Raw genomic sequence first — 19,996 nt, 5'->3', positions numbered from 1 at the left:
CTAGTGGGTTCAACACCAGAGAAACCCTGTAAGGCTGTCAGCAGGAACCACTTTCTTCTAGCTTTATTTATATAAACTTTCACTTGCCATAACAGTCGAGCAACAGAGAGCTTCAGAAATACCTACATTCTTGATCAATTACAGTATTTCTTATTCCATTGCTTAGAATTGGCTAGTTCCTTTCAGTTGCATTGAATCAACAACCAGTTTAATTTTGTTCCTGCAATAGTATCTTTATGTTGGCCAGTAGTCCATATTTTGGCACTTGAGTCTTGCTGACTTTCTGTTGTGCCTCTGAAAATCTGATACCATCTGATGTCTCTTCTCTGACACCACAGGCATGTACAATTGAAAAACACTAGTTTGCTCACCAGCCAAATTTGATACCCAGCTGAAACTTTGACCCGCTTTTCCCCCCAAATGCAGCAGAGCCTAGCTAAAATGGGATGTGGTAATCACCTTTGTCCTCTTCTGCTGCTTCTCTCCTTCTAACAGCATTTGCTGTAGGCAGAAGAGTGTTGGCTAACTGAAGTAATACTTGGAGGCTGATTCGCTTTTTACCCAGCCAGCAGGAAAATGGGAAGGAATGCTTCTGCAGGCTTGTGTAAGGATTTGGTTATACTCCCATGAGGAAGAAGTCTGAGGAAAACAAATTTGTGCCCGCACCCTTCGGGGTTACTTCTGGAACAGCAGCCCCCCTTCCTCCACATTCTTTCCGGACAACACTTACCTTCCTCCCGTTCACATAGAGGGCCGCCCCGCAGCGGGGCGGACAGGGCGGCGGCGGAGGCCGGGGGAGGGCGCAGGGGCGGCCGGGCAGGGCCCCGCCGAGCCCCGCGCCCCGCCGCCAGGAGCTGGGCTGCGGCGCCCCCTAAAGGGACAAGTCAGTTGTTCTTACACGTAGCGCTAACCACGCGATTTATTTACTGGATCCGTTTAAGGTATAGTCAAACGCTCCGACATACCTCACATTGTGTCAAAGGACGTGTATGTTCCTCCAGAGCAAAATGGCAACACGAGCAACGTGAACTGTTGTTACGTTCCAACAATAAAATCTCCAGAGGGAATTCTAAATCGTGGTAAAATCCAGCAATGCAGTGATCATGAGCCCAATGGGAATTTTGCATAAATTTGCACTCACAAAATAATCGGCAGTAACTTCCAGGTATTACAAGGACTTTTAAGGGCTACTTGTGCAAGCAAGGGTTTATAGAATCATAAGTATTTTACTCTTCCTGATTAAATACCTAGAATTAATTTTCCTCCAAATTTTAAAGCAATCAAAATTTTTATTAGTGGTAAACTAAAATATTAAATGTAAAAACATTTAGATTGAATAAACATGAGAAAAAGCAACTTTGAAGCTATAAAAAGAAGTTCAAATTACCTTATCAGCAAAATAATCCTAATCCCCACGACAGCTACAGATTAATTTTTATCTCAAATATCATGAGCTGTTTTAACATCTATTTCCTGGGAAGAGCTTCTAATATACCAACTGATCTAGTAAAAGAATCACATTCAGGGAAGGTTCAACAGGCAATGTAACATTACTTATGCAGAACCTAAAGTAAGCTACCATTTTGCAGAACAATTAGAAGAACTGCATCTTAAAATATAACAAAGTAAATTTTCTCTGTGTATAGAACATCAATTTGAATAACAAAACCAGTAAGGACAGAGAAAACAAGGAAAGAAGGGTAGCAGCAACAATGATACGATTTCAAAGTTACTTAACTTCTGTGCACCTTCAGGTAATTTTCTTTATTTTTCGTTACTTTGAAAGATATCTACACTAAAAGGAATGGAAGAAACTAAGACATAAAGCCCTAGGCCTTATACTTTTATTTAAAATTATATGCTTTTATTTGGAATGCTGTAGCATTTTACCCGGTAACACCTCAGGCTGTGTGGAACAACAGGACCGTCACTGAAAAAATAATTAAGACCATCTCCAAAACAATTTGGTTTTTTCTCCTGAGAAAATGCAGCACGTGCTTCTGTTTCTAGCTTTCAAACCACAGGCAACAGAGAGAAACAACCGCTTAAAACACTACTGTGTTTTGCTGCTGCAGTGCCAGCACAGGGAACACAAGTTGTAACAGATACTTCTTTCGGATTTCTAATGACACAGCTAGTAATGTTGATAAACAGTGAACATTTAAATTAACCCCCCCATCCAATTAATTACAAACGATAAAAAAAACCAAGAAAGAATGTTTAAAAATATTCTATATGTAATTCTTTTTTAAAATCACACCGAATCAGGATAGAATCTATCTTCCCAACCATTTCTACACCTCTGCATAATGGTCTTGCTCATGTAGTAACATACATAGTATGTTTCAGAAAGAAGTAGTCTGTTTGCTGAAACTTCTCAGATAAACTTCTCTGTTTTGCAAAACAGATCATATGGCCTGGGGGATAAGGTAAATTTAATTTTAATTTTTTAAGGTAAATTTTCTTACTGGTGGAATTCTTTTTTGTTTTCCTGTGAGGTTCTATATGAAAACATCTTGCTGTCCTTATTTCTGTACATTTACAATCTTTGCATGGCCTCTGGAACTGGCGGCCACAGCTAGACAAGCTGTCTGTTTAGGGGATAAAGGTCCCCTATATAAACTACCTCACTATTTAACTCCAAATTCATACACAGAATGTACTGCAGGATCTTGGGGAAGCTGCCCTGGGGCTACAGACTGTCATTAAACACACACACATCCCCCTGCAAAAAAAACCCCAAAACATAACAAAACAAAAAAAAAATCCAACCAAACAACAGAAAACAGTTGTGGTATTGTGGTATTACTTATTTGTAAATAATGCTTTTGTGCCTCTATTGTTTATGGTTATCATTCAAGACTTACATGTAGAATGGCCACACCTGAAACCTATATCCAGGAGTACATTTTGACATGTATGACTCATTTTTCTGTCAAAATATGCAGCTAAAATTCTGGCAGCTCACAGGACAAGGACGTAGGTACCCCTTTTTGAACTTCAGGAGGTTCCTCTCAGCCCATTTCTCCAGCCTGCCCTCTGAATGGTAACATAACCATCCAGTGTTTCAGCCACACCTCCCTGTTTTGTATCTACTGCAAATCTGTGTAGGCTGCACTTTGTCTCACCATACAGGTCGCTAATGAAGATGTTAAATGTTACTGGCCCCAGTATGAAACCCTAGGGAGCTCCAGTGTTTTGCGTCCAACTGGACTGTATGCTGCTGATCATAACCCTCTGGAACTGGCGGTTCAACCAGTTTTCAACCCACCTCACTGTGAACTTAACTAACATCTACTTCGTCAGTTTGCCTGTGGGATGTTATCAGAGATGATGTCAAAAGCCTTACTAAAGTTGCAACGAACAACATCTACTGCTGTCCCCTCGCCCACCACGCTAGTTGTCTCATTGCAGAAGGCTATCAGGTTAACAAAGCATGATTTCCCCTTTGTAAACCAATGCCAACTACTCTCAGTGATCTTCTTGGCTTTAACATGTGTGGAAACAGTTTCCATGAATATTTTCTCCATCAACTTCCCAGGTTACAATGGAAGCTACAATGAAGTACAAAGAGTACAGTTTGGTTTGGTATTTTTAAGAATATATTATAAATTTAAGAGCACCAGTTACACTTCTTAAAAAGAGGTATACCATATCAGACCAAAGGTCTAGTTAACCAAAGAACTGGTCTCTGAAAGTTTCAATAGTGAATGCCCTTGGAAAAAGTACAAAACTTGGTCAAATGCATAGTAAGGCTTCTCCAGAATATTCTTCCGGCCTTCAACAATTTGCAATTCAGGGACATCTTGTGCCAGAAATTGTGTTTCTGGTAATTCCTCATAGATTTTTTGTATAAATTTTTTCTTATAGATTTGTCCTATCAATTTTTAAGCCCATGTAAAGTAATAACATCAACTCCTGTAATAAGGAATTCCCCAGCGTAACTGCATGCTGTGTGAAGAATCACCTTCTATAACCGAAAGAAGTTAACTTATTTGTATCTCATTAAAAATGAGCTATGGCTATCTTGGTTGCAAAATGAGCCTGAACCTTATCTGAAGTAATCTGTAAAAGTTGTGTTTCACTGCGAGTTATAGCCTGCAGCTAGCAGCAGCTATGGTTCAGAAAATGTCAGAGAACTGAATCCAGAGGGAAAGCAGTACAAAAACCTCACAGCTGAATGGTATGATGCAGTTATTTTAGCCATCACACTAGCACTCTCTCAATTGGAAACTCAAGGTGTTGCTTTGTCTGGATCCTATTTACTATTGAATTTCTATTGCTGTGTTATATTCTCTCTGGCTGCCTCTGGCACATACTCTGGACATTAGAGTTCTCTCTACTGTTCCTCAAAATGAAACTTCCTCATTTCAAATTTCAGTATGACTCTGTCAAATCCAAAAGTTAACTACCAGAAAAAAAAAAAAAAAAAAAAAGGACTGTCTCCATCTATTTCAGTAATTCATCAACATTTGGGATAGTTCTGTCTGTTCCAACCAGCAATGAGAAATGGTTGTACTCATGGTGAATAAGAAAAACTCACAATAAAATTCCCAAATGTGATTTATTTTTAATTCTCATTAAAACATATGGTTTTCTTACAAATTAAGAAGTTCTGTAAACCCTTTGAACACATTATAAATTACTGACCAGAAATGCAAAACACAAGAGTGAAGCTTAACCTGTATTTGCCTCCCTCAGTAAAGTATTCTGCGTTCCTTATATAGAGGCTCCTTTCCAGGAAATTCCTCTCTGGAAGACCTTTACTAACAAAGAACTATAAGCACTCTATACTGCTAAACATATATATATATATATTTAAAATTGTACCCATTTTAGAAGTATTGTTCGTAAAGGCAATTCTCTTGTCTTCTTCAAAGTTTTGATTTACTTTTAAAACTTATTTTATTTTTTACTTTATAGATTGGGGAATCCAGAAATTGTGTATCTGTAAACTGATCCCCACGCCTTAATTTGCTGTAAACAGAAGAAATAAAAGACATCATGTATGAATATCACCAAACACCTATGTAACTATAATTATAATAATTATGTAATTATAATAATTCCAAATGGTAAATACTCTCAGTGAAAGCTTGATACACTAAAGAAATCAAATTTATGGAAAATAAATGTCTGAAATAGCAAGGCATAGACAACTACTGTTTTCCAAAATAATGCTAAAACCAGTAGTCTTTTTATGTGGCCTGTATCATATTAAAACGCGAGTAATCATAATTTATTCCTGTAAGAGAAAACTAAAAATTTATTTAAACCAAAAGTTCAACAGCATCCATTCAGGTCAGTATACTCGAAAATAAAATATAAATCAGAAACAGTAATCTAAAAACTTGAGTGACATCCACATTTTTTTTCTCTTATTAGTAACCATCTCTCTCCAGAAATACGGAACCTTATCATTGTGGGGTAAAAGAGGAGAATGTATTATTGTCATATTACAGCATTTTAGCATCCCATTCAATTAGTAAAAGAAAACCATAACTCTAGGCCCTTTGCATTTCTTTTACAAGCTATTTGGCATAAATATTTCTGAAAAGCCAGTGGTAAAGTGAAAAGACACTTGCTACATCACTTTTAGCTCCTATTTGTCCTCAGTATCATTGCTTCAATTAATTGTTTGCTTAATTACAGAGGTAAACAAAAATATTTTGAGGGTACATGAGAACACTGTACTATTTTTTTTATTTTTCAGTTTGTGGATTTATTTTCTTCTCCTCCCACAGTTTTGCCAGAAAAGGAAGATATACTCCTTTTACACCTCTGTCATAAAGTAAATTGCTATAATCCTTTCACTGTCAACACTATTAAGGGGAAATCTTGATACTGTCTTTACCTCACACAACACAGCGTAATTTTCCCTTAAATTAATATTATGCTTAAAAAAAAAAATACAAACCACAAACCGAACAAAAAATCCCAACCAACTTTGTGGCAAAAAACTCAGAATATTTTCAGAAGTAATCAACTTAAAGTTCCACTGGGATTTAGATCTATTTCCTCAATGCAAGAAAGACATTGAGATTTGGAGCATGTCCAGAGAAGGGCAACAAAGCTGGTGAAGGGTCTAGAGAACAAGTCTTATGAGGAGCCGCTGAGGGAACTGGGGTTGTTTAGTCTGGAGAAGAGGGGGCTGAAGGGAGACCTTATCACTCTCTACAACTACCTTCAGGACATTGTACCCAGGTGGGTGTCTCTTCTCCTAAGTGACAAGCGATAGGACAAGAAGAAATGGCCTCAAGTTGCACCAGGGAAGGTTTAGATTGGATATTAGGAAAAAGTTCTTCACAGAAAGGGTTATCAAACATTGGAACGGGCTGCCCAGGGAAGTGGTGGAATCACCATCCGTGGAGGTATTTAAAAGACGGGTAGACATGATGCTTAGGGACATGGTTTAGTGGTGGTTTTGGCAGTGTTAGGTTAATGGCTGGACTCAATGATCTTAAAGGCCCCTTCCAACCTAGACGATTCCATGATTCTAAGTGCAAATATATTAGTTTTCTTAATGGAAGTTTGGCTTAAAAATCCTCTTTTAAAATTTGAATAGTTATTACATGGTTGTCTTGTCTTTTAACAATCTTGGAAGTCCTGTGCCACTAAATTTGCTAAGAACACTGAGAGGTAAATAACTATTATATATATTAGTTAATAATAATAAAGACCTAATTATCAAATTAATATCTTAAACTCAAATGATTTCTTATATTAGATACAGTTAGTTAAAGCAAAATGACTGAATTATATGTTAGTGCATAAATTATCTTGCCACTTAACAATATTACACAGACATTATTATGGTATAAGCTTACATTTAAGTATAACATTTATGATTATCCACCTCTGAAAGGGTTTATATCATTACAAACATTATGAATTTACCATTATTCACTACTAATATAAAATATTATATTATACACTATATTTAAATTTTGAGACTTGAATACTATTGGTGTCTTTTTTGGCGCTTCGGAAATCCTGCCAGACTAACAGGAAATGTTTTATATCAACACTGAAGTAACTTTGCAGAAGAGATTTGTGAAAGAGAGTTCAAGTCTTTATTTGGGGGTTTTAATAGTAAATCTTTGCTGGGGATAGTTAAGTACTCAAAAAAACCCCAACCCCCAAAAGTCCTAATTTACATATACCTACCTGCTTAGACTGGGTTCTTTGTAGCAAATAGTGGCTCTTTGTCGCCTAGGTGGTGCTGCCGAGTTTTCTTCTAATGTTTTGTGGGATTTAGATAAGGAAGTGTGACACTGTATGTTAGTATTTGTCAGATCTTGCAAAGCCTTTCTCCCTGTGAATACAGTAGTTTATATGCCTCATTTTAAATATTTTCTTAATCATTAAGTAAACTTTCAATTCATTTTTTTTTTTTTTAATTATTTCTTAATTCAGGTACTTTGGTTACTGCTTGTACTCTAAAGATGGTCAGCAAAAAATGGAGTAGATGATCAAATAAAATGCCACTACCACAGCTTTCAACCTACCAAAATTTGGAACTGCTTGAGGTCTGCCATGGCTCTTGGGACATTTTAAGAAAGCCCCATTAAGCACTGCAATTTACAGCCAGCTGCTTAAGACTCCCAAGAGTTATTGCATTTAAAGTAAAACTGCACACAGCTCTGGCCTTGAAAGAAGGGGATATTTGCATGGTCTGAAGATTAAGCCTGTACAAGAGTTGTCTAATACTGCATTTTCCAACTTTATGCCTGCTCTTCAGGCATATGTGCATAAAATGAGCATAGCATGGCAATTAAATGAATCTCCTTATCTTCAAAACTGTATGCTACCAAACTACTTACAATGCCTTGTATTTTGAACCACTGAACATGTCCAAGAGGAATACTCCATAAAAAAAAAAGTAACCAGCCTTGGTAGAATAAGTACTATTTGTGTCAACTTTCTGTAATCCTTTAAGACCAATTCAGAATGCTGGACTAAACAATATTTAATTTGGAGACAAATACTTTGATAACTTGCGAGAAATATTGAATTATTTAGCCCACATTTCAAAAAATTCTAACGCATTTATAGATCATAGTGTCTCTGAAAAACACTAAAATTTAATGCAGACAGCAATCCAAGATGAAATAAATAATCTTAATCTGTTTTCCTTAAAAGTTCTTCTAAGAGTGTACATTTCTCACTGATACAGGTCAGGTATTAGATTTACTACATCCAGATGAGAACATTTGGAATGTAGTTTTTCAAAAGAACTGAATTTAAAACTCTTATCTTCACTTCTTGAGTTTGAATGCTTTACCTTAAATCCTCTGTGGCAGCAAATGGATGCTATTGATCTTGTAGAGGAAATTCATACACATATGGGATAAATGATGATTTTTTTTTTGTTGTTGTTCCTATCTTGAGACTAATAAATTATTTCAATGTGTATTCACATCTATGTCAGAAAAGTGAAGACTCTCGGAATGCCTTGTACAGTCTAGCATACAGACTCAACGGATGGTCAAACTGATAGTGCTGAATTACTATTGCCCTGTAGTATAATTCTGTGTTGAGATCAAGTATAAAATATCTCAGTGGGCAAGACTGATCATTTCATCAATAGTCTTCTGAAATGTGTTAAGCAAAGACAAAGTCAGAGGTTCTTCATTGGATTTCTGCTAACTTTACTTCTGAGAGACACATTAAGGTGACTTTGGACTGCTTGCAGCAAGCCCCTCCTGATTCGTGAAGGCAAAAGAAAAAGCATTGTCTTTTGAAGGAATTCCATTAAAAGCAATGCTCATTTGGTTTAAACAAGAGAGCTCTCCGATCATGAAAAACTTCCCAAGTTCAAATCTTGATTTGTACTGGTTTTACAGTGAAGGTAAACTTTATTCCAAGCTTTTCCTAAACCTTAAAGTTAGAGATCAAGTCAGCTTTTTTTTTTTTTTTTTTTTTTTTAAAGCAGTAAGAGTTTTGAGACATCTATGAGTCTGCATTATTTAGGAAAGATGGATGCCTTTATGTGTGAATATTTATGTTCACATAGATCTAGATATATAGAGATTTTAACTCCAGCAGAGTTTCAAGCTGTATTTCGAAGTACAGCGCAAGGCAGTGATCGGAAGTGCTGGGTGTCATTTCCTTGCTTTCTTTTAATTCAAGATATGGAATTGGATGTAGGATGAAAAGAGAACTGGCTTTTGAACTATGCTTAAATGGATGAAGATCAAATTATTAGCTTGCTTTTATGTCAGTAGTCTCTGATACTGCTGATCACAAGAGTTTACTAATTTATCATTAAAGCCAATAAAATTATGGGGTCCCTTTCCTACCTTCCAAAGAAAGAACCAAAGATGAGATGATGCAACTGCAAATTACCAGGACTAACACCTCACACTACGGTCTAATTCTGCCAGTATTCCTATTCTGTGGTCTTGTAAAATAGGAGGTCTTTTTTGGCCATTGTGTTCTAGCATTCAAATGAAGCCAAGGCAGTTATTTGCTTGATAGTTTGGGATGCAAACTATTAGTTTAAAATGTCTAGGTGTTGGGACATTCTCAGAGACAATTAAGTAAACAGAAACTTGTTGAGAATAGATATGTTTACAAAATAGACCCCTCATGCTATAAAACTTCAAAGCTACATTTTAAAGCATATTTAAACTCTAGCATAGATGTGTTAGTCATATTCCTTTAGCTCCTTTACAGTAATTTAATTGTGTGATAGAAGAATCCAAACCTATCTTCCAGACTACACTAAAGTTTGATTATTTTCTTAACTTAATGTATCTTACTTAAAAAAAGAGGTTGTCACAAGAAAATTTGCTCGTGGGTAGACTGTAGAGAAAACTTGCTCCAAGTACATTTTTAGATCTCCCAATTCCTGTTGAATTGCAGTGTTTCTAAAGAATCACGAATGAAATCTTTAAGTCCAGCTAGGTTCTCCATTTATGAGGGGAACAGTGTAGTTCACTCATATCCCTTGTATAAAAGCTCAAGCTATTGTGTCTTTTCTATCCCCAACTTTCTGAATTCCATCACATTCTTCAAAAAATGAATACATGCTTCAACTATAATTGCTCCTCAAAAGTGTAAACTCCCTACATCTGCCCAAACAAATGTCATCTTGGAATATATCGAAAAGTAACAAGGGTATTCTATGATTAGTTACCACAATTAAAAAAAAGAGAGTGACTGATATATGCTATAAAATATGAATAATTTTAGTGATTTTCAGTCCTGCCTTTTTCCCACTCCTGTTTTACTCACTCTACGCAAGCAGTAAGAGTAGGATAGTATTGATACCTTGCCACTATTTCAGGCACTACCTAATTCAAAATGCCATTTTTTTTTCCCCTCACCCATATACTTACCATGACAAGGTGTCAGAGTCTTTATGTAAGTCTCTTTAGAAACATGATCCAGTTTTTGTTTTGCTTTTCCAGAATCCAGTGCTTTATTATGATCATTTTTCCTACATGTTTCAGAGTTTTGCAGTATAGAGGAGTTCATGGAAGCACTGTGGTTATCAAGTGCTGGGAGCTCCACATTAGAAAGACCTTCCTGGAAAAAGCCATCTACATTTAATGGCATATTCTTAGAATGTTTGACAGGTAAGGATTTTAAAAATTCTGATTTTTCAACCATAGGCTTTAACTTGCTTGTAAAGGAATCTATCTCATGAGGGACTTGCCAGTCATCCAAAATATTCTGGTCCCCCTGACCAGTACGCCTGAAATAATTTTTTTCTGGTCTGGTCTCAGTAACATCAGAACTAAACCTCCGTTTTTGCTTTACTGGATTATCAGCAGAATTACTGATGTGAGGGGTTTTATGTGCCACTGATGAGGAATCTACTTTCTTTAACATATTAGCATCATCATCAACTTGTTCTTTAGCTTGTGATGTATTCATGGCTACACCATTCTGAGTAACTAAAGCTACTTGTGTTTGCTGAGTTTCAGTTACTTTATTTCCACAAACAGCCTCTGCATGCAATGCATCCTTATTTTTTAATTCTGCATTTTTACAAAGTGAGAACTGTGTAAGATTTTCTTTTGGTATTATACATGCTTTCCGGCTAGCCTTTGCCAATGTACGTTTTAATCTGCCTGGTGAAAAATGGCTACTCTTTTGGTCTATTTTCTGAGTAATTTTATGAATGCTGTCACTTTCAGTCTCTACACTTTGTCTGCAACTACTTTTTTTGTTGTATTTTCTCTTTACAATCTTCTTCTGGTCTTGTTTTCTCTTGCTTTCATGTTGGTATATCTCTGTTTCAGGCTTTTTTGAAGCATGTTCTCCATACTGCCCATTTTCCTCTCTACAGTATTTTGCTGTGTTCACTTTAGAAAAGTTTTGAAAAGTTTTCCTCTGTATTTTTCGTCTGCTATGTTTCTTGTTTGTATGCAGAAAGTGCTGCTGTAAAGGCAATACATTAGAAGTGTTATCTTGGAATGGTAAATTTTCATCACAATAAACTTCTGGTGGGATCTTGTTAATAGATGAGTTTGAGTCTGCTTTTTGTATTTTGATTTCCATTTCTTCAAACGTTTCTGAGGAAGTTTCTTTATTTGTCTCCTGTTTTCTTGGACTCATTACATTATCCTGGTATGTCCTCCTAGTATCTTTAGCTTTACTTGGACAATTTTGTGCTTGATAATCTTTGCTAGTATTTACCAAACTCTGTTTCCCTTCAGAATTTCCTGTAGGTAGCTGTTCTGTCTGACTTTGGAATAGTTGAGTTTGTGAGTCAGTAGTTTTTGTAACTTCACTATTGTCAGGCCTAGCGTGCCTTTCTTCCGCACACAAATCAGAACAGACTTCAGTCTTGCTTTTAATTTTCTCTTTATCCTTCTTAGAATATTTTACTTTTCTGAAATTTGCTAATGTTTTATCAGAATTGGCATTACTATTTTTATTTCGGTGTAATTTATCTTTGTCTTTTGCTGTAACTGTGAGTAGTTCACCTGCATCACTGGCAGTCAACTCCATATCAGCACCATAAACAGTTTCTTCAGGCTTCATCTTGTCAGTAATAAGCATCTTCTTAAAATCTATCTCACTTTCATTGCTAAATTTAAGAGGTGAAGGAATAATGCCGGGGAAATCACTTGAATTTTCCCGCAAATTCATGTCATTGGTGGTGCTGCCACTGTTGATACCATGATGAGGCAGATTATTTGAACTACATTTTTTATCACAATCCTTTATATCGGGTTGAGTTTTTGACTTACAAAGTAGTGCATGTTTCTTTCTTTCAGTCACATTTCCACAGAATGGCAATGAACTATCATTATATTGTTTTGTAAGCTCCTCAGACTGTCTTAAAGATCGTGTATTTTTGACGTCAGTCAAGAAGGCACTATGGCAAGTTAGTTCTGTGCATAATTGATTTTCTACAAAGAGAAAAATATCAACAGCTTGGGGAAAGAAAGAGCAGAGTATAGTTATCAGAATAAGCCTAATTACTGAAGGTTGGACCAGAAGCACGGAAAATTAAAAACGGCTTTTTTTTTTTTACTAAATACACATATTCACACATTGGTACTTAAAAATTTAATTAACTAGAACTAATTTCATATTTTACCAAAGTTGGACTTTTGAAATTGGGTATAAATAAAAATGTATTTTTCTATAACTACTTCAGTTATTATTTGGTTATCTTACCAAAGTTTTGTTCTGTTCACATTAATTTTGTTACATTTCAGCTGTGTTATTTCAATGAACATCATTCTACAAGTGATTGTCAGGACACCTACACTTACAGGCGAGCATTCTATTTTTCTAGTAAGATTTCTAAACTGCAATAAACTAATGCCTTCTGTATTGCACATTAAGTAACGAATTATTAAATACTAATTCACGGATAACTCTGAAAAATAAATCACCTGTACAGAAATACATCGTACCTTTTAAAAATACATTTTTGTCAACAGTTCTTTCCATCGGCTCTATTTCAATAAACTTTTCATTATTTTTACCAGGAGGCAATGATAATGCAAACTTCATTTGATCCGAATGCCTTTCCTTTGACAAAATAGTACTACACTTATAAGAATTTGGTATTTCACACAAGGAAGGGCTATCTTGCTGTTTTGCTTTAGCTGTCACAATTAAAGGAAGATTCACTGGCAATTCTACAGATCTGAAAAGAGGAAATTTTACTGTGAAGATTTTGATTACATTTTATGTGATAACATTCAATTGCTTAAAACATTCCCTTAATAATGTATAAAAGCAGAAAACAAGAACTCAAGTATGAAATCCGGTTCTGTCTTAGGGGCAAATGTATTTTTTTTTTTTTTTATGATAGAGAATCCTGCTTTGTGCTGGTGAGATCCCATGAAGAAAGAAACAGTTATTCAAACACAAGTTTTGTCTACCACTCACTCTATATAAATTCCAAGTTGCAAATAGGCAATTTCTGAATTAGACAGGAAATTGTTTCACATTTCCTCAAAAATACCTAAGACTATATACAAAGATTAGCTGTAAAAAAATCCACAAACGCTTACCGACTTCTGTGTTTAATATAACCACCTACCTAGTAGACTGACATGTAATCTTGAACTGGTCTTCAGGAGGGCTGCTTGGACCCGCTGACAGAGGAAGAGAACTCTGAAGATTTTTAAAAAGAGGAACAGTGGGGAAGTAGAAACAGTTGAATATTCTTTTACATTTTAAGTATCAGAAATATCCACAGGAGAAAAAAAAATGAATGGGCAAAAATTAGAAGTACTGATGAAAGGTGCATTATATTTGAACACACACAATAATTTTAAAGGAAAATATTTTGTAGCAAAACGTATCAAAATCTGCAACCTACTTGCATCCCAAATCAATGTATAGACACTTCTAATGTAGCCATAACTAATCCAAAGTGCATTCTAAAAATTAAAGCGCAGAGTAATGCTGAGCAACTGTTTAGAAGAGACAACAAAAATAATATATTTTAAAAAATTAAATGTAATTTTGCCATGACACAGGACTAACATGGACTAGGTTTTCTGATAAAGTTTCCACATGCAAGATATTTACTGCAACACTAAGCGAGACAGGCAAGTAGCTCACCCATTGGTGAAGAATACCACATACTGAAGTACTATGCTTTTTTTTTTTTTTAAGCATGTCTTCATCAGGGCTAATGGACATTTAACTTTTAGATACTTTGTAAACAAGATTAAATGCTAAATTTTTAGTACAAGCAACAGCAAAATTCAATTGATTTCACTAGACTAGGTTTTCATCCCAAGCTTTAAGGAATTGGGGTAAATGTTTTAAAAGGCATATATGATTTCAACATTGCACTCCTTTAGATGCTTTGAAAATATTATCCTGGAAAATGAGTTCAATATGGTAATAGCTCAAAAAAACATCTTACCTCAGAAAGACTGGTTATTTCTATTGCAGTTAAGAGGTTATCACTCAAAAATGCTTCTATTTCTATAAGAATTTTATTCTGCATGTAAAAAAATAAATATTTTAAGTGGCTTTTGTTTTAAGAAAAGACAAGATTTCAAGGGGAATCTAAGATTTATTTTTTTTTCCCACACGCAATTGACCACAAACTGTTTTTTAATACTATCTCAATACCTGTAAATATAAAGGTCAAGATAATGCTAGAATAACTACGGATAGACATATACACTGATAGGACAAAACAGCAAGTACAAAAAAATCCTATGAAAGAAAAAACTAAAAATCAAATGTGAATACTATGCTATCAGATGATATAACTTCACAAATCTGAGATGTACATTTTAAATCACCATTTTAAGAAGCAATATTAAGTTTCCAAAAAATGATAAAATCTTGATTTAGCTGATTTAAGTTTAAATATTATTTGCAGCATACCAAACAGTTTAATTTTCGATGAAGCAAGAGATTATGAAGCTGCAACTTTTCTACTTCCTTCTGAAGAAAAATCTTCTCATTCTTTAGCTTCCGAGAATTTTCTTTCTCCACACTCAAAGCCACAGCTAATGCTCTATTATTTTGTTTTAAAGATACTTTAAACATAGATGAGTTATCTAAAGGAAACAAAATCATATTATTTTCAACAGCTTCAATTCCAGGCCCTCTCTGCATGAGATACCACTACATAACATTTTTATCTGTATGTTTTGGTGGAACAATAGCAAAGCCTAAAACTTTCCAAGATAAAACTGTTTCTGTTGGCTGCCATCCTGATGACTACTGTCAGCTTCAAGTGCAAGTTTATTTCATGCATGGATTCTGCTCTAGTCTGGATTTTTTAAGATAAGGTGATTTTAAGAAGAAAGCACTTAAAAATCGATAGTTTCACACTCATAAAAATGTATCCAAATTAAAAAAAAATTATACATTTTACAAATTAAAAAGTTCAAACATTTTGAGCAAAAACGTGAACTTTGATAACAGAAAGAAAAGCACTGAAAATACTCAGAGATATAGATAAATAAACAACTTAGAATCATGTGTTTTGACTTTCAGACTCTCGTAAAATTCTCAACATACCAAATTAATATTTTTAACAGGCACCAATTCAGCAAATCATGTTACATACAATTACTATTCCTTTTGAAGTACAGTAAACATCTTCAGTTTTAACAGTACTTACTTTTTAATTTAGTTTTGATTTTAGATGCTAAAGAAGCATTCCATTTTGCACCTTGTAATGTTCCATCCTTCTTCTTCATATGTCCTTTAACAGCATTCGAGATGAAAATAGTAGATGATTTAGCAGTTGCTTGTTTATCCATCATGAAAATGAACCTGTACATTGTCAAGAGGAATCCCCAAATAATACATGACCTTTCTCACACATTTTAAAATTAAGTTTCATTACCTCTTATCGGGATTTGTTATCTCTGAAGCTGAGAAAATTGCTTCAGTCTTTACCTTTGTTCAATTAATTCAAACAGGTTCGTGAATTGTTCCTTAAGACTTAAGTCACATTATCACAGAGTGGCAAAATATTTAACTAATAAACACTAAGACTAAAAGGATGACAGATTTTTGGTCTCGTCCATTCCCTCAAGTTATCTATCTAAATCTACACTTCAAAGGGGAAAAAAAACCCACCCAAGGTTCTATCACCTCACAGTATGACCAGACCAGCTTTTGCTTTGTCGGGACAAATTCTAAATTGAAGCATTTAAATACACCACATTATAAATGCTGCAAATTTAAGTGAGCGGCGAGAGAGACCGGCGCGCAAGCACAGTTAGAACAAGGAGTGGCGTCCCCGCAACCCGCTCCGCGGAGGCAGCTCCCGCCGCCAGCCGTCCCGCGGCCGGGACGGCAGGGCCGGGAACGGCAAACAGCCCCTGACTGACTGACCCACCCTCAGGCGAGAGGCAGAGAGCTCGGCCGGGTTGGGCGGGGTTTTTTTTTTTTTGTATCATTTTTGATGCTCTGTTGATAAAACGGGAAAGGCGCTGTAGCAGTTTTGTCACGTACGTGCAAAGTCACCCATGTTAAAATAGTTCAAGTGTACTTTTATATACGGTCACATGCATTTCTTTTCACAAATGGGATATGCATAAGCCCTTAACCTTTAATCTGCAGTTCCAGTTCTTTACTGACACTCCTGGGTGTTTTAAAAAGGAGTGGGATCTGTGTAATTTTTCAACTACATGTCTTTGCAAAACCATTTTAAATACCAACAATTAATAATGCTAAAATTAAAATATAAATGTTAATTGTATAAAGACTTAGCATCAATCCTAGTACACTGTGAGGAAGGGATCAGGGAACTGCAGATATTGCACCCAGCTGTGAAAGATTTTTAGGAAGAGTTTGAGGTATTTGGCTTTCTGTTCAAAGAGTTCCGTTAGGTTAAAAGGAGAAATCCATATAATTCCTTCTCAGTGGAAATTTAAACTTCTTTTTGGCGGATCTTTAGCTACTACTAATAGATGAAATAATAAACAATTAATAGAAAGTCATCAAGACAGTTATGGAAACAAAAACTATATATTTAAAACCCAACAGATTATAGCAAGTATGCATGCTCCCTGCATACTTACTGACTTGTAAGGGTAGGAGTCTCCAATGTCAGAATTTGAGCAAGCCCACTGTTAGTTTGGTTTAGGTAATATTAGGACTGAGAATTAGCAAGGAAGTATTTTAGTCTAATAAAACGCTTTTCCCCAAAATCTGTTCTGAGAGCAAAATCCCTTGCTCTTTAGCACTCCCTTCACATACATTCTCTTTCACTGACTACATATGCCCAGTTCTACCATTAGCTCTGGTGGACATTAGTTCTGAAATTTGCTCCAGGAATCAGTTTATAGTTTATCAGTTTAAATCAATTTATAGCAAAGTTTTGTGAAAATCTTAAGGAGAGTTAATGTTTTAATTTATTGGAAAATTTAGAGAGATGTGGAAGGTTGAAGTAAAAAACAGCCTTCAGTTCCATAAGGTAGTAATTGTCATGAAAATCTTACCTTTCTGTGAGCTAACATTACAATATGCTATAAAGTAAATCAAAGGAATTGCACAATAAGTATCAATGGCATTATTTGACAATGTATCTTTATGAACTTATTTTCATAATCTGCTGCAAACAGCATCTGGAGAGTCTCTTTTCTACTTTTTCTTAAATTGTGTATGACATACTGCACAATTTCTCAGTGTGGCCCTGCAGCTGCAAAACCCTTTGCTTCTATGCAATCCCCTTAAAATACAGAGTTGATCCAGCACACCTCATATACCTTTGATACATTTCCTCTTACAAGGCAACTTGGAAGTGACTGTAGCCACTTTAAAACTCTGGCCAAATAAAAGAGCAAATAACCTTATATAACTTTAAAAATAGAAAACCAATCAAATAAAACTTACCTCCTTTTCCTTTCCAGAAGGCAGTGTTTTCCTCCAGATCCAATCACGAGTTTTCATTTCCTCCAGTTTTACAACAGTCCCAAGCCCTGAAGGGGCAATCACCAATTTGCTTCCATGTAACGTTAATATCACTACTGCGGGCAATAAATTCAAAGCAAAAAGTGAAGTTTGTGTTTCCACCTGTGGTCACACTTTCCTTTACACTCTGCTGAGGAACTCCCCCACTGTAACATTTCACATGTAAAAATCTCCAGTTAATTGCCAGCCACTCAAAGCGGGGAAGAACTTAAAGCACTGCCAAGTTTCACAGCCAGTATATCTTAAATATATATTAAGAGCAGAATTCTGGGTTTTGGTCATTTGGGATCCTATGACTGGTCTTTAAACTAAATAGAAATGAGAGGGAGTGAGGGAAAGACAAACGGAGACAGACCTGTTCTAACAGCCTTAACCACGTGGGGAGTGTTCTATTGAATTTGTGTCTTACTAGATACCTGCAAATCCATCTCTGAGAAAAATCTTGGTTCAGGAATTAATCCTGTCGGGTCCAGTAAAGTGTGAGATATGACTAAAGCACTTCTGGTGGGTTGATGATGTATAACAGCTTCTCCATTTGTGGATTCTCTGATTTCCAACAAGACTTGGCTGTAGTTTTTCCTGAAATTAGAGTATTAAGAACACATTTTCCTCTAATCACACCCATTCTTGCACAAGCTTAGTGAAAATTCATGTCTTAATGCCTCTTCCCCTCTGTCAAATTTGACTGAAATTAGTAAACTGAAACAGAAATATACATATCTTGACTGAAACCATGTATATTGTTCTGGTTTCCCAATGCAGAAATACATGAAGGAACATTGTTCAGACTTTAGAGGCAAAGCCAAGCAAGCTTAAAGGAGAAAACAAGCATGGAAAGCTGGAGCTTCATTAAGAAGTTTTAGAGTGAGAAAGACTGGAATTTATAACTTAAAGTATATCGTAACATTTGACAACAGAGACCACATTTAAGTTGCAATTGCTATGTATGAACTATTCCCAGTGAGTAAAGGACATCACACATTATATCTTTACTAAAGATATAGTTAAACCAGACACCATTATTCCATAAAAATAATCTATTATACTTATTTTCACTTATTTTATAGAAAGCCCAACATCCCTGAATTATCAGTCTGTATTGCATTCAGTGGCATGTTGTAACTTGTGTGCTTATTTAATTAATTAGATATTAAGCACTAAAGACCTGGCTTCTGGGTACATTCTTAGAGGACTGTTCAGAGAGCACATGAGAGCCATGGTGCTGGACATGTCATTTCCTCTCTTTGCTGCAACTGTAGCATGCTTAATTGCTAAAGAAAATGAAACATGAAGTATTTACTGTAGGTTTAACTGCCATGCTAATGCAAATCTACATTAAGATAAAAAGAAGCAAGTTCAAAGTAGTAAGTGATCACTCAGAGTTACACAATTTCAATCAGAATTGATTATCTCCCTACTAGGGACAGAAGCAACATGATTTGGACGGCTCTTTCCTTTAGTGTCCTGCACTTTACTGAAGCCTGAACTACAACTCTGTGATCCTAAATAGTAACTGAAAATATGACAGCCTATGAATATTTGGATATCTCAAAATCAAAATGTAGTAACAGACCAGAATACAGTGAACTACACAGTTGGAACTATGGCTGCTCTGTGATTATTTGTTATGTGTCCTTTGATTTGACCCTTTAGCTACTGAACTTACAGTTGAAGTTTTAAATACAGTAACAAAACACCTCCAAAGGGACATAGTGAATAAAAAACCAGGATGATACAAAATGAAAATGAACAGGACTTGTAAGTATAACTGAGTTATTTTGCTAAGGTAAATAAACTATTTAAATACAATATGGGTACAATTCCGATATGTGCAGTGTAGAGTTAAACAACTGGATTTCTACTGGACTTCAGGTTGCAATTAAAATATATTGTTAACATTTGGGATCTATTTATCTCTTACTATATTTTCTAAACATATAATCAGCTCATACTTTCCAGAAAGTTTGCAGAAACCTAGAGTTTGGCGCTGTTAACTCTTGCACACAACTACTAGTTATTTGGCAGTTGTACCCTTAGGGATAGGTTCTTACCGTATGCTATAGCAGGGAAAAAAAAAAAAAAAAAAAAAAATTCTTTTTTTTTTCTTTCAAATTTTAGGGGG

General features: G+C 35.5%; 2 protein-coding genes across 2 annotated transcripts in view; both read right to left on the bottom strand.

The window, feature by feature from the left end:
* Positions 1-742, bottom strand: part of AOX1 (aldehyde oxidase 1) — a 47,153-nt gene extending 46,411 nt beyond the window's left edge. The window contains exon 1 of the mRNA XM_009890234.1: positions 731-742. The gene's annotated coding sequence lies outside the window, so the exon portion shown is untranslated. The remainder of the gene's footprint in view (positions 1-730) is intronic.
* A 4,132-nt stretch (positions 743-4,874) lies between these two features.
* Positions 4,875-15,734, bottom strand: SGOL2 (shugoshin-like 2 (S. pombe)). Its single transcript, XM_009890233.1, has 8 exons — positions 15,572-15,734; positions 14,827-15,002; positions 14,353-14,431; positions 13,517-13,598; positions 12,882-13,117; positions 10,344-12,368; positions 7,168-7,315; positions 4,875-4,977 (listed from the first exon to the last, which is right to left on the bottom strand). Exons 1-8 carry the CDS (start codon positions 15,732-15,734, stop codon positions 4,875-4,877), a joined length of 3,012 nt encoding a protein of 1,003 aa, XP_009888535.1.
* Between the last annotated feature and the right edge of the window lie 4,262 nt (positions 15,735-19,996).

This window comes from Charadrius vociferus, unplaced genomic scaffold (genome assembly GCF_000708025.1).
Source record: "Charadrius vociferus isolate BGI_N301 unplaced genomic scaffold, ASM70802v2 scaffold147, whole genome shotgun sequence".
NCBI classification, from domain to species: Eukaryota; Metazoa; Chordata; class Aves; order Charadriiformes; family Charadriidae; genus Charadrius; species Charadrius vociferus.
This window is presented reverse-complemented; position numbering and strand designations above follow the sequence as displayed.

Excerpts from the sequence above, each read along its gene's own strand:
- SGOL2 (XM_009890233.1), bottom strand. The coding sequence starts at position 15,734 with ATGTACAGGTTCATTTTCATGATGGATAAACAAGCAACTGCTAAATCA. Across the intron at positions 12,369-12,881 it reads CAAAAATGTATTTTTAAAAG|AAAATCAATTATGCACAGAA; the intron begins GTACGATGTATT and ends TTCTCTTTGTAG. Across the intron at positions 7,316-10,343 it reads GACTCTGACACCTTGTCATG|GGAGAAAGGCTTTGCAAGAT; the intron begins GTAAGTATATGG and ends CTGTATTCACAG.